This window comes from Chiloscyllium punctatum, chromosome 20 (genome assembly GCF_047496795.1).
Source record: "Chiloscyllium punctatum isolate Juve2018m chromosome 20, sChiPun1.3, whole genome shotgun sequence".
NCBI lineage: Eukaryota > Metazoa > Chordata > Chondrichthyes > Orectolobiformes > Hemiscylliidae > Chiloscyllium > Chiloscyllium punctatum.
In genome coordinates, this window is record NC_092758.1 from 64,081,881 (window position 1) to 64,097,877 (window position 15,997).

The 15,997-nt window shown below is 39.4% G+C and overlaps 1 protein-coding gene across 1 annotated transcript in view; it reads right to left on the reverse strand.

The window, feature by feature from the left end:
- Positions 1 to 1,785: 1,785 nt before the first annotated feature.
- The window catches only part of ttc1 (tetratricopeptide repeat domain 1), a 56,672-nt gene continuing 42,460 nt past the window's right edge, over positions 1,786 to 15,997 (reverse strand). The window contains exons 7-8 of the mRNA XM_072591034.1: positions 14,102 to 14,156; positions 1,786 to 2,403 (exon numbers count right to left, since the gene is read on the reverse strand). Coding sequence (XP_072447135.1) covers positions 2,267 to 2,403; positions 14,102 to 14,156 — 192 coding nt within the window. The 3' untranslated portion in view covers positions 1,786 to 2,266. The remainder of the gene's footprint in view (positions 2,404 to 14,101; positions 14,157 to 15,997) is intronic.

Consider the following 15,997-nt stretch of genomic DNA (forward strand, 5'->3'; position numbering starts at 1 on the left):
CCAATTTCTGCTTTTACTTTCAGTTTTGTGGGAGAACACTGATCTCTCGATAGCACCTTGCCAATATATGAGTGAATAATACATGATGGGTCCTCCACTTGCATTGAACATTTCTTTTTCACACATTACAACATCATTCAACAGTGCATGATAGCAGACATGAGAGAGGTCAAGAGCTGGAAAGGACAAAGGTGTACGTGTGGCACTCGAAGTCATATAACAAGAGAAATCAGACCAGCCAAGGGAAGCCTCAAGTTAATGCAAATGAAAACAACACAGATATTGCAAGTGAAATAATGTGACTTTCTTGCAATTCAAACAACTTCAACTAATTTTTTTTTCCAATTATAGAGTTTACGTGAGGACTAAAACTTTTACAAAAAAGAGAAATGGAAAAGTTGATTTTTTTCCCCTTGTTATGGGGGCAAACTGTTGTCAAGAGACTGAAAGGAGAAAGAGATTGTGGAGCTTGACATCCTACTATTTTGCAGAAAATTACCAGAGTTCAAGATACAATCACTGATAAGAGGAAATGTCAAATATGAGTCCTCAACAAGCACAATTCCCCAATCTAGATGACAGCGGGCACCCTTAATGCCTGTAGAAACTGAGGAATGAATAACGATTATGCTGCTGAACAAACGAAGGTCTTCATTCCACTGGCCTGTCACAAGCTCTAACGAAGTTCAGTTTAATGAAATCTTTCCATTTTTCCAGAATGCAATAGATTTGAACATTCATACTCATAGTCACAAGCAAAACGACCTTAAAAAGAGATAAATTTTAGCTAATGGTGTCTAAATAAATGTCAGGGAGAATAGGGAATGTTCAGAGCTGTCAGTAAACATGGAGAGATAGAATAAGACCAACAACTATTAATTCATTTAACATTAATGGGGTGAAAGATAAAGGAATCTTTATTCAAAGATGCAGTAGCAAAACATGTAGAAACAGAAAAATAACAAAAATATGAAGTACAGATTCCAAAATTAGATGTGTTTGATCAAAATGAATGAATAGTTTTGAAGTAAAAAACAGATATAGAAAATGTAGTAGACATAATATACTTGGATCTCAACAAGTTATTTAGTAAGGTATTGCATGGGAGACCCATGACTAAGGTCAGAATGTGTGTGTGTGTGTGTACGTAAAGAAAAACCTGAACTCAATATCTTCAAGAGGGTTTCTTGTGATATCGCCAATACTTGCTATTTAACTAGGGAAATAGTGTTAAAAAGTATGCATACCTCATGCACTTAGTACAGTTAATTATGACTTTGGTCATCTAATTAATCATAACTAATGAAATAGCTGCAATGGGTGGGTGGGGGGGGGGGGGGGGGGGTGTTTGGAGTCAGAAATATAAAGTAGCCATTCATACTTTCAATGCAGACTTCAGAAGAAACTTCTTTCTTCATGGAGCTCTTTGAACGTTGAACTCAATACCTCAAGAGCAACTCAGGAAGATTGTAGAGATACAGTTAGGAGGAAGCCAGATAAACAATTGAGGGAAAATATTATAGAAGGTTTTGTTTGATGTGAATAAATGAGAAGTGATTGGAAGAGGTTTGAGAAAATAATGGATCTGCTCAGTGGAAAAGCCTTTTTCTGCATTATGAATATGAAAAAGAAAACCTTTTAAAATCCATCTGGATGGTTAAGGTTTGTGAAGCTCTGTGAAGACCAATTGCTCCAAGTTAATTCCAATTGCATATTGGAACAATACCAGTTTCATGGAAAAAAAAGAACAATTTTGATATTTTTATTTTCAGGAAGTTCTCCGAATCATACTGAATCATATTCAAACTTTATTTTTTTTTAAACTACAGAAAATAAGGCAATGGGCAACATTAATATATTCAGCATGATCAACAGTATACAGCTAAACATCAAGCTTCAGCATTTTATAAATTTCAAATGGCCATGGTAAACAAAACATTTACCCAGTGGTAACATGGCAACTTAACCAATGAATTATTTCTGTTCATAAACACCATATCACACTTGGGTTAACACTTATCCAGATGTAATGACAAAATAAACATATGGTTTCACTGCTGGCTTTACATTCAACAAGCAGCTCAAACTGAGTGTCTTGAAACTTGTGCAGATTCTAATTGTAAACAAATGCTTGCTATTGTATTGCAAACGTTGGAACAGACCAGTTTCTTGTATGCCCAGAAAAGCAATACTTTATTATATAACTAAATGTTTTTGTTCTTTTTACAGCATATCCTTGCACTGAGCTGTTTTCCAAATTAAGCCATTATCTATTATTGTTATTTGGATTCTGCACAAAGTTGATGGAGTATGAGCCAGAGTTGGGATCCTTGTTTAACAGGAAGTTTTCAGTGGACAGACCAAAGGGTCGCAGAACCATGTTGCCAAGATCTTTCAGCTTGCCTACAATAAAAAAGAAAAAGGGTAGGGCAATATCTCAAATTAACATCAAAAGGACTTGGGTATAGACAATTTAACAAAGTACAAGATCAGTGATAAGTCTTTTTTTGGAAACATACAAACCCTTAATCAAAACATCTTAATTTCAATATTCAATATGTTAAATAGCCCAAATGCAAAATTATACTGCAGCAAACAGACTACAGGTACATTATGAATTCAAGATGATATAGTAGTCATGTTCTATAAAAGGGACATGAACTGTCAATTTTCTTCATTTCAAACCATAGCTATGAGACAAGACATATTGCCTCCCAAGCAAATTATATTGACATTAAAAGGTGAAATACTAACAGCTGGAGAAGAGATATTGCAACAAATTAGAAGGTGGTGATAATGGGCAGAAACAACTACATAGCAGTGAATAGGTTGAAGAAAATGGTTGAACTCAAGAGATAAAAGATTTCTATTCTTCTTTGTCCTCCACCTTTCAACCACCTAACCCACCACCATCAATACCAAATGATCCTTTCTCCAGATAATTTTTCTCTCCGATGTACTCAGAGTTGACTCCTTGATTGGATGTGGTCTTAAAGTATAGTGGTTTCTCTCCAGTGCAATAGCAAAGATACAATTCATTATGTTGGAGGTGTGCCTTAATTAGCGGAGTAGGAAAAAATCTACAAACAAATAATCTATTTTTCTTTATTTATTGAATTTAGTTGTTTTCAATCACAAGTGTAATGTTACGGGTCTCTGCTGGCCACATTACAAACTGTAGCCCAACATGCAAATGGATCACATGGTGCAGATACTGAAGTGACCTTAAACTTACCAAAGTAGTCAATAAGATCCTACCATAACAGGGTTATGAGGCTGGATGCGTGGCCTGCAGTTAGGTGCAGTGGGGAAAACTGTATTAAAGTGCAAGGCTATGTAACCAGTCAGTCTGAGAAGGAAACTCAAAGGTGGGGGAGGCATTTCTCTAGCAACCGTGATTTACAACACAGCTACATGGTTAGCAGAGAACAAAACAGATCTGTGGGCACAGATGGACAATTCTAGTCAAAATATATAGTGTCATTAACAATTTCAGGTGGATTGTTTAAAAAGAAATAACAGGCTCAAAGTCTTCTGCACTGTCATTAATTATTTCATGCACATCTATCAGAGTGTGTTATGACAGAATTTTGAATCATCTATTTAAATGTTAAAATGTCATAGAGGGGACATTATAGGCTTAAAAGCATTCTAACCATTGTGACTGCTACTGAGAATTTAATGTTGCAAGTTATTTATTAAAAAAATAATTAACTTGCTGTGCTAAGTGATGATGCCCCTTGATCAACTAAATCTCTATTATCTTGCCATAGAAACCCTTACAAGTAAGGTGTTGGTAGGGTAAATCAGGGTAGGACTTATACACTTAATGGTAAGGCCCTAGGGAGTGCTGCCAAACAAAGGGGTCTTGAACCGGAGGTTCACTGTTCTTTCAAAATGGAGTTGCAGGTAGACAGGGTAGTGAAGACAGCATTTGGTACACTTGCCTTCATTGGTAAGTGCATTGAGTACAGGAGTTAGGTGGTCATGTGCACAATATTAGGCCATTTTTGGAATACTGCATTCAATTCCATTCACCTTGCTATAGGAAGAATATTGTTAGAAATTGAAAGGGTTCAGAAACGATTTACAAGGATGTTTTTTTTTGATTAGATTACTTACAGTGTGGAAACAGGCCCTTCGGCCCAACAAGTCCACACCGCCCCGCCGAAGCGTAACCCACCCATACCCCAACATCTACATCTACCCCTTACCTAACACTACGGGCAATTTAGCATGACCAATTCACCTGACCTGCACATCTTTGGACTGTGGGAGGAAACCGGAGCACCCGGAGGAAACCCACGCAGACACAGGGAGAACGTGCAAACTCCACACAGTCAGTCGCCTGAGGCGGGAATTGAACCCGGGTCTCTGGTGCTGTGAGGCAGCAGTGCTAACCACTGTGCCACCGTGGTCTTATTGACTACTTTGGTAAGTTTAAGGTCACTTCAGTATCTGCACCATGAGAGAGGCTGAATAGGCTGTGGCTATTTTCTTTGGAGCATTGGAGACTGAGCGGTGACCTTGTAGAGGTTTATAAAATCATGAGGGGCATGGATAGGGTGAATCGACCAGGTCTTTTCTCCAGAGCTGGGGAGTCCAAAACGAGAGGGCATAGGCGTAAGGTATGGAAGGGGGGGGTGTGGAAAGGGGGGGGGGGGTGGGGGAGAGGAGGAGGATTTAAAACTGACCTAAGGGGAAACATTTTTATGCAAAGGGTAGTGTGTGTCTGGAATGAGCTGCCAGAGGAAGTGGAGGAGGATGATACAATTACAACATTTAAAAGGCATCTGGATGGTTATATGAATAGGAAGAGTTAAGGGATCCGGGCCAAATACTGGCAAATGGCACAAGATTGATTTAGGATATCTGGTTGGCATGGACTTGTTGGACTGAAAAGTCTGTTTCTGTGCTGTTTCCGTAGAGAATGTACATCTCTATGACTCTCTAATTATAAATCGTTTGGGTAACGAAAGAAAGTCACAATTAAACTAATGCATTCAATCATCATCTGAGCCCTCAACACACCGAGATTATTTTTTATTCATTCACTACCATCTGTTAGTTTGTAATATGTAAGCATTTCTTCAGTAAAAGAATGAGAGCTAGGTCAAAATTATATTGATCAATGTTAGGTGAGGGATAATTATTTTACAGCATGCCTATGGTAGTGGTTAATCACTGTTATCATGTTTATTCAAAAATACTGAAATGAACTGCCACAAACACCATTCATTCTTTAATGACTACATTCCTCTAACAACTTTCAAAGGCTGAATCAGACTTTTGCTGGTGACGGTCTCTGCTTCAGTTCATTAAAATAGAATTACATTGGATATATAGGACAGAAATGGGCAATTTCGTTCAACATCTACTGCTAAATCTCACCTACATGCCTTTGTCACCTCTGTACGTGGAGTCACAGAGTCATACTGCATGGAAACAGACCCTTCAGTCCATCTTATCCATGTCAATCTGACTTAGCCAGCTCGACTATTCCGTTTCACCCTTGGTGGGTCTGAAAAGCAACCATTCACCACAATCCTACTGATGAATCAACTTTATATCCATGCTACCATGTTGCAAGATGGTGATAGAGTAGGATGCTCTCATCCGCTTGCTCTGCTTCTTTCTCTTCGCTTTTTCTACTTCCTGGTGCGTTTTTCCTTCCCCTTCAATTCCCACCCTCTGGAGACCTCCAGCGAGCGACAAGTCTCAGCCTTCGGCCAGCAACAATTCCTAGCGTTTGGAGAAGACTCCTGGCCTTTCGCAGCAGCCTCTTGGTGGCGTGTGGCGACCATCCGGCCTCTTGCAGTGGCCTCCCAGCATGGTGTGCCGCTGGCACAGAGTGGAGCCAGGGCCCAGTGCCAGCGTGGTCTGCTATATTGAATGTTTTTCTGTGATGCTGAATATTTTACTTTTATATTGTCTAAAATCTTATAACTAAAGAAGCTGTGCCTAGATACGTTTGTATCTTAAGTCGAAACTGTAATTAACGATGTATAAAGTTTTAACTATACTCATTGAGTGTGTGTGACAATAAAGACTATATGATTCTATTCTACTGTATATTTAATCCTAGATTTCATCCATTTGTCCCTAATTTGCTGCTGCTTTGTACTTGCTAAATTTCTTCCTCAGCAAAGCAATTCTGGTCAACCCTGTAACCCCACATTTGCCGTAGTTAAACCATCTAGCTGCGCATCCCTGAACAATAAGGGGCAATTTAGCATGGCCATTGTTCACCACCTAACCTGCACATTTTTGGACATGCAAACTTCACAGTCACCCAAGGCTGGAATCAAACCCAGGCTCTTCGCTTTGTGAAGCAGCAGTGCTAACCACTGTGCCACCATGCCACCCCAATACTATGACCAGTATTCAAGAAATACTCAGTCAGACATCTTTCACTTGCCCCACTTCTCAAGGATTAGCTCAAGCAATACTTCATTCTCCAATGGGTTGGAAACATACAGATTAAGTCTACTGAACATACTTCAGAAATCTATTGGCTCATTCACCCATAACACAATCAATGCTTCCACTTAGTACTGGGGTGGTTGAAGGCTCCCATAATCATTACTCTGAGGTCCTATATTTGTCAAATATCCTCACAAAATGTACTCCTTGTACATTTCCTCACAAAATGTTCACACTGTTCTGAGGGGCATATAACATACATGAAGTTGCATAATAACCCATTTATTGTTTCTTAATTCCAACCAATTGGATTCTGTAACTGACCCTTCAAGACAATCTCTCTTTCTAACACTGTTGGTCAGTAAAATACTTCTCCAATTTTTGGATGTACTTTCTCACTTTGACCAGTACAATATTTTTAAACAATGAAAGCACAAATTAAACGTAAAAAATAATTTGATGAAATTATCTGCCCCCATAATGAAAGAGAAAATTTTATAATAGCAAAATCACTGCTTAAAAAAAACAGAAATAATTTTAGCCAACATTGCAGAAAATCTCAGGTATTCCCCTGGTAACCAAACTGGTACAGAATAGATGTAAAGCAATTAAAACCATTCCTGTTATTCACATCATGAAAACCAAATAAGTTTTTATTGCTGTTCTAAAAGAGATCACAGTTTCACATTTTCTACAACTCATCTTGACTTATATATCACCTCAATGTGCAACAAGTCTGCATCAATATTATGTGCACATAACTGAACAACAGAAACTCTAATATTCTTAATATCTGTGCAAAGTGAAAATATTTCAGGAAAAACTTAAAATATTTCAGTTTTTAATTGGAAAACAATATCTTAAGCAGAAGATTCCTCCAGTTAAATGAATTTTTTTTTAAACCAGTAAACCAATGTCTTTATGGATGGATCCACTACATTCTATTTATATTTAACCTATTTTTCTAATCAACCTGTTCAGAGATGTTATTTCATACCAATGAAGCAAGTGGGGCTTGAACCAAGGCCTCCTGGTCCAGAGGCAAGGACACAATCACTGTGCCTTAAAAGCATCTATGACACTCGTGGATGCAATACATCATTTATCAGTTAAGGTCATGCAATGGTTAAATATTATATCAACCAAGACCCTGCATTCTCTATAAAATTTTGGAATAAATTTTCTAATTAAGTTGTTCTTCCCCCAGCATTGTCCAGGAGTTTGGCAAATGAGATAACTCCAAGTTGTCTGCTGTTACTGCCACTAACTGGAAGTGAAATGCAAGATCAAATCTACCAATAATCTTCTGAATGATTCAAACAGAAAAGGATTACTTTGTTAATAACACTTTAGTGACACAATCTACATACAATTTCATATCAACCCACACTTGGTTAGCCAAATATTTCACCCCCTATATATGCTGAAGACATATGTTGAACATTTATTGCAGCTACTTCTCTCAAAAGTCCACTATTGACGAAAAGATCTAATACAGAACTGATGCGACATTCAGCCTTCCATAAACTGCTACAGCAAGTCAACTACAGCCCCCATCCACACAGCAGTTGTTGTTGCAATACTTGGCTACCATGAGACCTGGGCTGTGCATTAGTGATACTTAGAGAAACTTCATCAGCAATGCCTCCACCACAACATTTGGATTTAATGGGAGGACTATCAAAGACTATTGTCCTTTCTGAACTCAGTTCCACAAGTATTCAGGCAAAATCAACTACGTTAGAAGAGACAGAATCTGGCAAGTATAAAAATTGCCTCTCCCCACCAGATCTTATCTCTCAAGTAGACAGCATTCTAGGGGAGGACTTCCACCGTCTTATTTTAATACCTGGGAATTGTTCATGTCCGGTATGGCCATGAGGACTAACTTTTACAGATGCACCATAGAAAGCATTCTATCTGGGTGCATAACAATAGGGCAGCTGTCTGCCTAGGACCACAAGAAACTACAGAATATTGCATGCACAGCGCAGACCATCACAGAAGCCAACCTCCCATCCATGAACTCCGCTTACGCTTCTCGTTGCTGCAGAAAGGCTGCCATCAAAGACCTCTCCCACCCCAGTAATACGCTTTTCCAATGTCTTGTCAGGCAGAATATACAGAAGCTTGAACACACACACACACACACACACACACACACACACACACACACACACACACACACACACACACACACACACACACACACACACACACAACAGGTTCTCCCCTGCTGGTATTAGACTGCTGAATTGACCTCTCTAAGATAGGACAATAAAAAATATTCTATATAAAGGATATTCTAATATCAGATCTAATGCTGATCTTGCTTTGTGCACCTCCTGTGCAGCTGTAACCTTGTATACCTTGCTCTAGGCACCTGATGATCTGTATACCCTTGTTTGCTTTGATCTGCCTGTACTGCTTGCAAATCAGAACTTTTTACTGTACTTAGGCACATGTGACAACAACAAAAAAAAATCAAATCAAGCCTTCGGTGGACTGAAAAGGTTTTAAAGAGAAAATCACTGTCTTAAAATAGTCTCAACAACCACCTGGCCACAGGTTGACCAGGTCATGAGGCCACAGTACAATAAACAAAGACAGGCATTGGTTAGCTCTGTTAGCTAGATGGCTGGTTTGATGTGACTGTTGAGTGATGCCAACAGTGGGTTCCATTCACTGTGGCTGCCATGTCGGAATCTCTTTCTCAACATCTCCCCTCAACTGATACTTGAGCGGCACGGTGGCACAGTGATTAGCACTGCTGCCTCACAGTGCCAGAGACCTGGGTTCAATTCCCACCTCAGGCAACTGCTGTGTGGAGTTTGCACATTCTCCGTGTGTCTACGTGGGTTTCCTCCGGGTGCTCCGGTTTCCTCCCACAGTCCAAAAAATGTGCAGGTCAGGTGAATTGGCCATGCTAAATTGCCTGTAGTGTTAGGTGAAGGGGTAAATGTAGGGGAATGGGTTTGGGTGGATTATTCTTCGGAAGGTTGGTGTGGACTTGTTGGGCCAAACTGCCTGTTTCCACACTAAGTAATCTAATCTAATCACTAGTCATCTCTATAATGAGAGTGCATCCCTATAGTCTGGTAAGGCTATTGTGTCTTTATTTAAAGTCAATGTGAACCAAAATGAGTAATTATCAAAAGGGTCTGCACAGAACCCAGTCTGGTGTGTAAAAACCCTCAGCATTTTTGATCCTGCAAATTTCCACAGATTGAAGATGGAACCTCACATTTATCAAGTGTAGAAGAACATAATTCCCAAAAACAGAATATACAAGACAAGCTGAAATTTCAAGGAACTGTTTTTGGCACAAAGGATTTTTGATTGTAACTAGAACAAAAAAAGCAATCACTTGACCACTCAAGGAAAAATGCCTGGTAACAAAACTGGTTAAAGACACTGTGAACTTAAAAGAACAAATGAAATAATAGCTGACTCTAAGATACAAAACATCAATAAAAATACAATGACCTTGTTAAGACTTTACATCTCAAGAATACCATAAGTAATTTAAACTTCAGTATGTGGATGTACCTACTAGAGAAGGTGCAAAACCTGACCTACTCTTGGGAAATAAGGCAGGGCAGGAGACTGAGAGGGAACACTTTGGGGCCAGCGACCATAATTCCATCAGTTTTGAAATAGTGATGGAAAAGGATAGACCAGATCTAAAAGTTGAAGTTCTAAATTGGTGAAAGGCCAATTTTGATGGTATTAGGCAAGAGCTTTCAAAAGCTGATTGGGTGCAGATGTTCGCAGGTAAAGGGATGGCTGGAAAATGGGAAGCCTTCAGAAATGAGATAACAAGAATCCAGAGAAAGTATATTCCTGTTAGGGTGAAAGGAAAGGCTGGTAGGTATAGGGAATGCTGAATGACTAAAGAAATTGAGAGTTTTGTTAAGAAAAAGGAAGCATATGTCAGGTATAGACAGAAGAGATCAAATGAATCCTTAGAGGAATATAGAGGCAGTAGGAGTACACTTAAGAGGGAAATCAGGAGGGCAAAAAGGGAACAGAAGATAGCTTTGGCAAATAGAGTTAAGGAGAATCCAAAGGATTTTTGCAAATATATTAAAGACAAAAGGGTAACTAGGGAGAGAATAGGGCCACTCAAAGATCAGCAAGGCGGCCTTTGTGTAGAGCCACAGGAGATGGGGCAGATACTAAATGATTATTTTGCATCAGTATTTACAGTGGAAAAGGACATGGAAGATATAGAATGTAGGGAAATAGACTGTGACATCTTGAAAAATGTCCATATTACAGAGGAGGAAATGCTGAATGTCTTGAAACACATAAAAGTGGATACATTCCCAGGACCTGATCACGTGTACCCTAGAACTCTGTGGGAAGCTAGGGAAGTGATTGCTGGGTCTCTTACTGAGATATTTGTATCATCAATAGTCACAGGTGAGGTGTCAGAAGATTGAAGGTTGGCTAACGTGGTGCCACTGTTTAAGAAAAGGTGGTAAGGACGAGCCAAGGAACTATAGACCAGTGAGCCTGATGTCGGTGGTGGGCAAGTTGTTGGAGGGAATCCTGAGGATTACATGTATTTGGAAAGACAAGGACTAATTAGAGATAGTCAACAAGGTGTCATGCGTGGGAAATCATGTCTCACAAAATTGATTGAGTTTTTTTGAAGCAGTAACAAAAAGGATTGATGAGGGCAGAGTAGTAGATGTGATCTATATGGACATCAGTAAGGTGTTTGACAAAGTTCTCCATGGGATTTTGGTGAGCAAGGTTAGATCTCATGGAATACAGGGAGAACAAGCCATTTGGATACAGAACTGGCTCAAAGGTAGAAGACAGAGGGTGGTGGTGGAGGGTTGTTTTTCAGACTGGAGGCCTGTGACCAATGGAGTGCCTACAAGGATCGGTGCTGGGTCCACTACTTTTCATCATTTATATAAATGATTTGGATGTGAGCACAAGAGGTATAGTTAGTAAGCTTGCAGATGACACCAAAACTGGAGGTGCAGTGAAGGTTACCTCAGATTACAACAGGATCTTGATCAGAGGGACCAATGGGTTGAGAAGTGGCAGATTGAGTTTAATTAAGATAAACGTGAGGTGCTGCATTGTGGAAAAGTAAATCTTAGCAGAACTTACACACTTAATGGTAAGGTCCTATAGAGTGTTGCTGAGAAGCGATCTTGGAGTGTAGGTTCAAAGGTCCTTAAAGTGGAGTCGCAGGTAGATAGGATAGTGAAGGCGGTGTTTGGTATGCTTTCCATTGTTGGTCAGAGTATTGAGTTGGGAGGTCATGTTGTGGCTATACAGGACATTGGTTAGGCCACTGTGGAATATTGCGTGCAATTCTGGTCTCTTTCCTATCGGAAAGATGTTGTGAAAATTGAAAAGGTTCAGAAGAGATTTATAAGGATGTTGCCTGGGTTGGAGGATTTGATCTGTAGGGAGAGGTTGAATAGGCTAGGGCTGTTTTCTCTGGAGTGTCCGAGCTGAGGGTGACCTTATAGAGGTTTATAAAATTATGAGGGGCATGGATACGATAAATAGTCAAAGTCTTTTCCCTGGGATGGGGGAGTTCAGAACTAGAGGGCATAGGTTTAGGGTGAGAGGGCAAAGAGATAAAAGAGACCTAAGGGGCAAAATTTTCACTCAGAGGGTGGTACGTGTATGGAATGAGCTGCCAGAGGAAGTGGTGGAGGCTAGTACAATTGCAACATTTAAAAGGCATCTGGGTGGGTACATGAATAAGAAGGGTTTGGAGGGATATGGGCCAGATGCTGGCAGGTGGGCCTAGATTGTGTTGGGATATCTGGTCGGCGTAGATGAGTTGGACCGAAGGGTCTGTTTCCGTGCTGTACATCTGTATGACTCTATCTTCCTTTTGTACTGAACATTATCCCTTTTAATTAGATAGCTGTGTATAAGCTTGCCTTCATGTCTCCAGCTTTCTTCTTGGAGTTAACAGATAATAAAATTGCTTTTTTTTCCACTCTAGAAAACATTGTATTTGATCCCTCATTAGGGAGAGACAACAGGCGATGGTTTAACCAGAGGGTAACCACGGCTCAGGTAGGTGGAGAGATTGAGGAAGTAACCTCAGCTGGTGTGGGAATGAATCCCACACTACTGGCATCACTCAACAGTTACATCAAATCAACTGTTCAACCAACTGAGCTAACCAATGCCCAACTTTACCTTTGCTTTCATGACCTGGCTATCCTGTGATCATGTGATTGCTGAGGCCATTTTAAGATAGAGATCTTCCTCTTTCAAATCATGTCAGGCCACTACAGTCTCAGGTATTCAAGTAAGATGATGCAAGTCCTCTCCTAGAATACTGGCCACTTGATAGGTGTGAAAATGGGACCTTTTTTGTGGGAGGTGGAGGAGAGATAATTTCTAACTTCCCAGATTCAGTACCTTCTATAGTCATTGATTTTGCCTGAGTTTTGCTTGAATGCTTGTGGAGCTGAGTTTAAAAAGGGCCTTTGATAGTTTTCCCATTAAATTCAGAGGTTGCAGCAGAGGCATTGTTGTCAGAATCTATGTATCACAGATGCACAATCCAGGTCTCTTAACAGTCAATAAACATTGGATAACTATGTGTTATATCAGAGAGAGATATATTTTAAACATTTGTTGGTGCCAACTAAAGAGGGTGAAGAGAGGTGAGTCAGTTCATTCCTCCTTACATGGTTGCAATAAAAGCAAATAAAGTGTATTACACTACAAAATTACAACTCACAAAACATATACATTTTTGGGTTGTTTCTCTCAAAGATTTGAAAGACCAACTTTGTTTCAAGTAAGCAGAAACCCCAGGAAACCTCAGCTCTTCGACAAATCTTTAAAATGATGAGACTAAGTATCTAATTTGTGTTTTGAGGCATAGATGAAATAGGTGCAAAAGCATACGTGTTAAGAAATTTGGTTTATAAAGTAACTGTGTTCATTGCAATTTTAATTCTAATGTTAATACCTAAGACAGTATAGTTATTCATAGAATAATAGAATCCTTGCTACATGGAAGCAGGCCATTCAGTCCATCAAGCAAACACCAATCCTCATGAGACCATCCCACCCAGACACACGCCTCTACCTATCACTGTAGTCCAATTAGATTAGATTCCCCACACTGTGGAAGCAGGCCCTTGGGCCCAACAAGTCCACACCAACCCTCTGAAGAGCGAACTGCCAAATGGCAACCCACTCAGACCCATTCTCCTACATTTACCCCTGACTAATCCACCTAACACTATGGGCAATTTAGCATGGTTAAATTACACATCTTTGGACTGTGTGAGGAAACTGGAGCACCCGGACAAAACCCACGCAGACATGGGGAGAATGTGCAAACTCCACACAGACAGTTGTCCAAGGTGGGAATTGAACCCGGGACCCTGGCGCTGTGAGACAGCAGTGCGGCCCTTTTTTTTGTATCAACCTTTTCGTAGTCCTGTATTTCCATGGCTAATCCACCTAGTCTGCACATCTTGGCCATCTTAGTCTGCAACCTTGTGACTTCATTCTTTTCGTAAATACCTGGATTTACCAACTTACAATCAAAAAGATAAGTATTACTCATCTCTACCAAAATCATAACAATACAGAGAACTATTGGATACAATTGCGTCAAAATGGAGACATTGTACTTCTAGCAATATTATACTTTTGCATAAGTATTTACCTAGCATTTCTTCTTTCATTTTCTCATTTCTTTCTTCAATCTGTTGTGGTAATCGCTAGAAAGGAAAAGAGCAAATTGAGAGTAAAAGATAGCAAATAACAGCATGCAAAGTTGTACTTTCCCCAATTAACATTCAAACATAAATGCATATGGCCATTAGACACTGAGGCAGAGTTGAACCATTCATGTCTGATCGCCATTGAATCGTGCCGGATATGTTTCTCAACATGCTCCTACTTTTTTCCTGTAACCCTCCATTCCTTCCCAATCAAGAACCAGTTTTACTAATATTCAATGACTTGGCCTCCACGGTCCTCTAGGGCATTGAGTTCTGTAAATTATAACCACTCACTGGCTGAAGAAACTTTTCATCTCAATTCAAAAGGATTATGCCTTCATTCTGAGGCTATGCCCTCAGGTCCTAGTCTTGTCTGGCTACTGGAAATACCTTCTCACATTCACTTAATTCAGGCCTCTCAGTATTCTGTAGGTTTCAATCAGATACCTCCCTCAACCTTCTAAATTTCGAGTATGACCCAGAGTCCTCAACTGCTCCTCATATGACAAGCCTTTCAATTCTAGGATCAGTCTTGTGAAACTCCTTTGGACCCTCTCTAACGCCTTCCTTAGATACAGAACCAAAGCACCTCACAATGCTCCAAATGTGGACTGACTAGAACATTTTAGATTCTCAGCAGTACATTTCTGCTTTTGTATTATAGCCCTTTTGAAATGAATGCTAATATAGCTTCTGCCAATTGACCTGCATACTAACCTTAAGAGAATCCTGAACTAGGACTGTGAAGTCTCTTTGTGCTTAAATTTCTAAAGCCTTTCCCAGTTTAGAATATAGTCTATGCCTCTATTCTTCCTACCAAAGTCTATAACCTTAAAGTATCCCATATTGTATTCCATTTGCCATTTCTTTGCCCACTCTCCTAGCCTGTCCAAGTCCTTCTGCAGCTTCCCCATTCCCTCAATACTACCTATCCCTCTACCTATCTTTGCGTAATCTGAAAATTTAATGACAATGCCCTCAGTTCCTTTGCCCAGATGGTTAACTCCACTGTCATGTGGAGTTAAAAGAACTAACAAAAGATCAAACATGACTGATTTAGAGATTATGGATTGGGAAAATAATGGATTAAACTTCATTTGTTCATATTAAGATTTGGAATCTAATACAGGTGAAACAAATAATATAGACTTCACATCACAGTTCAGTTTGAGAATCTCTGCTTAGCATACTCCCTGCAGTTGGTTCCATCTCAACAAACTATTTTAGATCAAGATTGCATTTCAAGATATCCATTTTATGCTCTAATGCCAAACTAGATCAGTATGTAAGCAATGTGTCTTTTTTTAATAATTCATTTAGTTACTTCAAAACAACTGCAAGAAGTTGAACAAAGTGCTTCACTGCTGACTGCAAACTCAATTTGTGTTTTAAGAGCTACCATTATTTATCTTGTTTAGTGCTACATCAAAATTAAAACGGAACTGATTTTGCTACTTGGAGATGGTTAAATTTGGAATAGTAGCATTACAACTATTACAATTGCGTTATCACTTCAAAACAAGCTGCCAAGTATTGTTCTCTTCAAAGAGGAAGATTTGATGAGTGGAATGAGATAAATGCAACACCACATTGAACTATGGGTTATGTTAGTCCAACACAAGCAACATGGTCAAATTTTTAACAGTTAATAAGGTTTTAATAGTGGTCAAAAGACAAAATATCAAAGCTGTTGGAAATCTAAACAACAAAACAAAATGCTGGAAAATAAGTGAATTATCACTTGCCTGCTCTTCTATTAGCCTTTCTCCACATTGTTACATTTTTATAATTCAACCATGTTCCACTTTTCTGTGTTTACACATCCTCTTGATCTCATA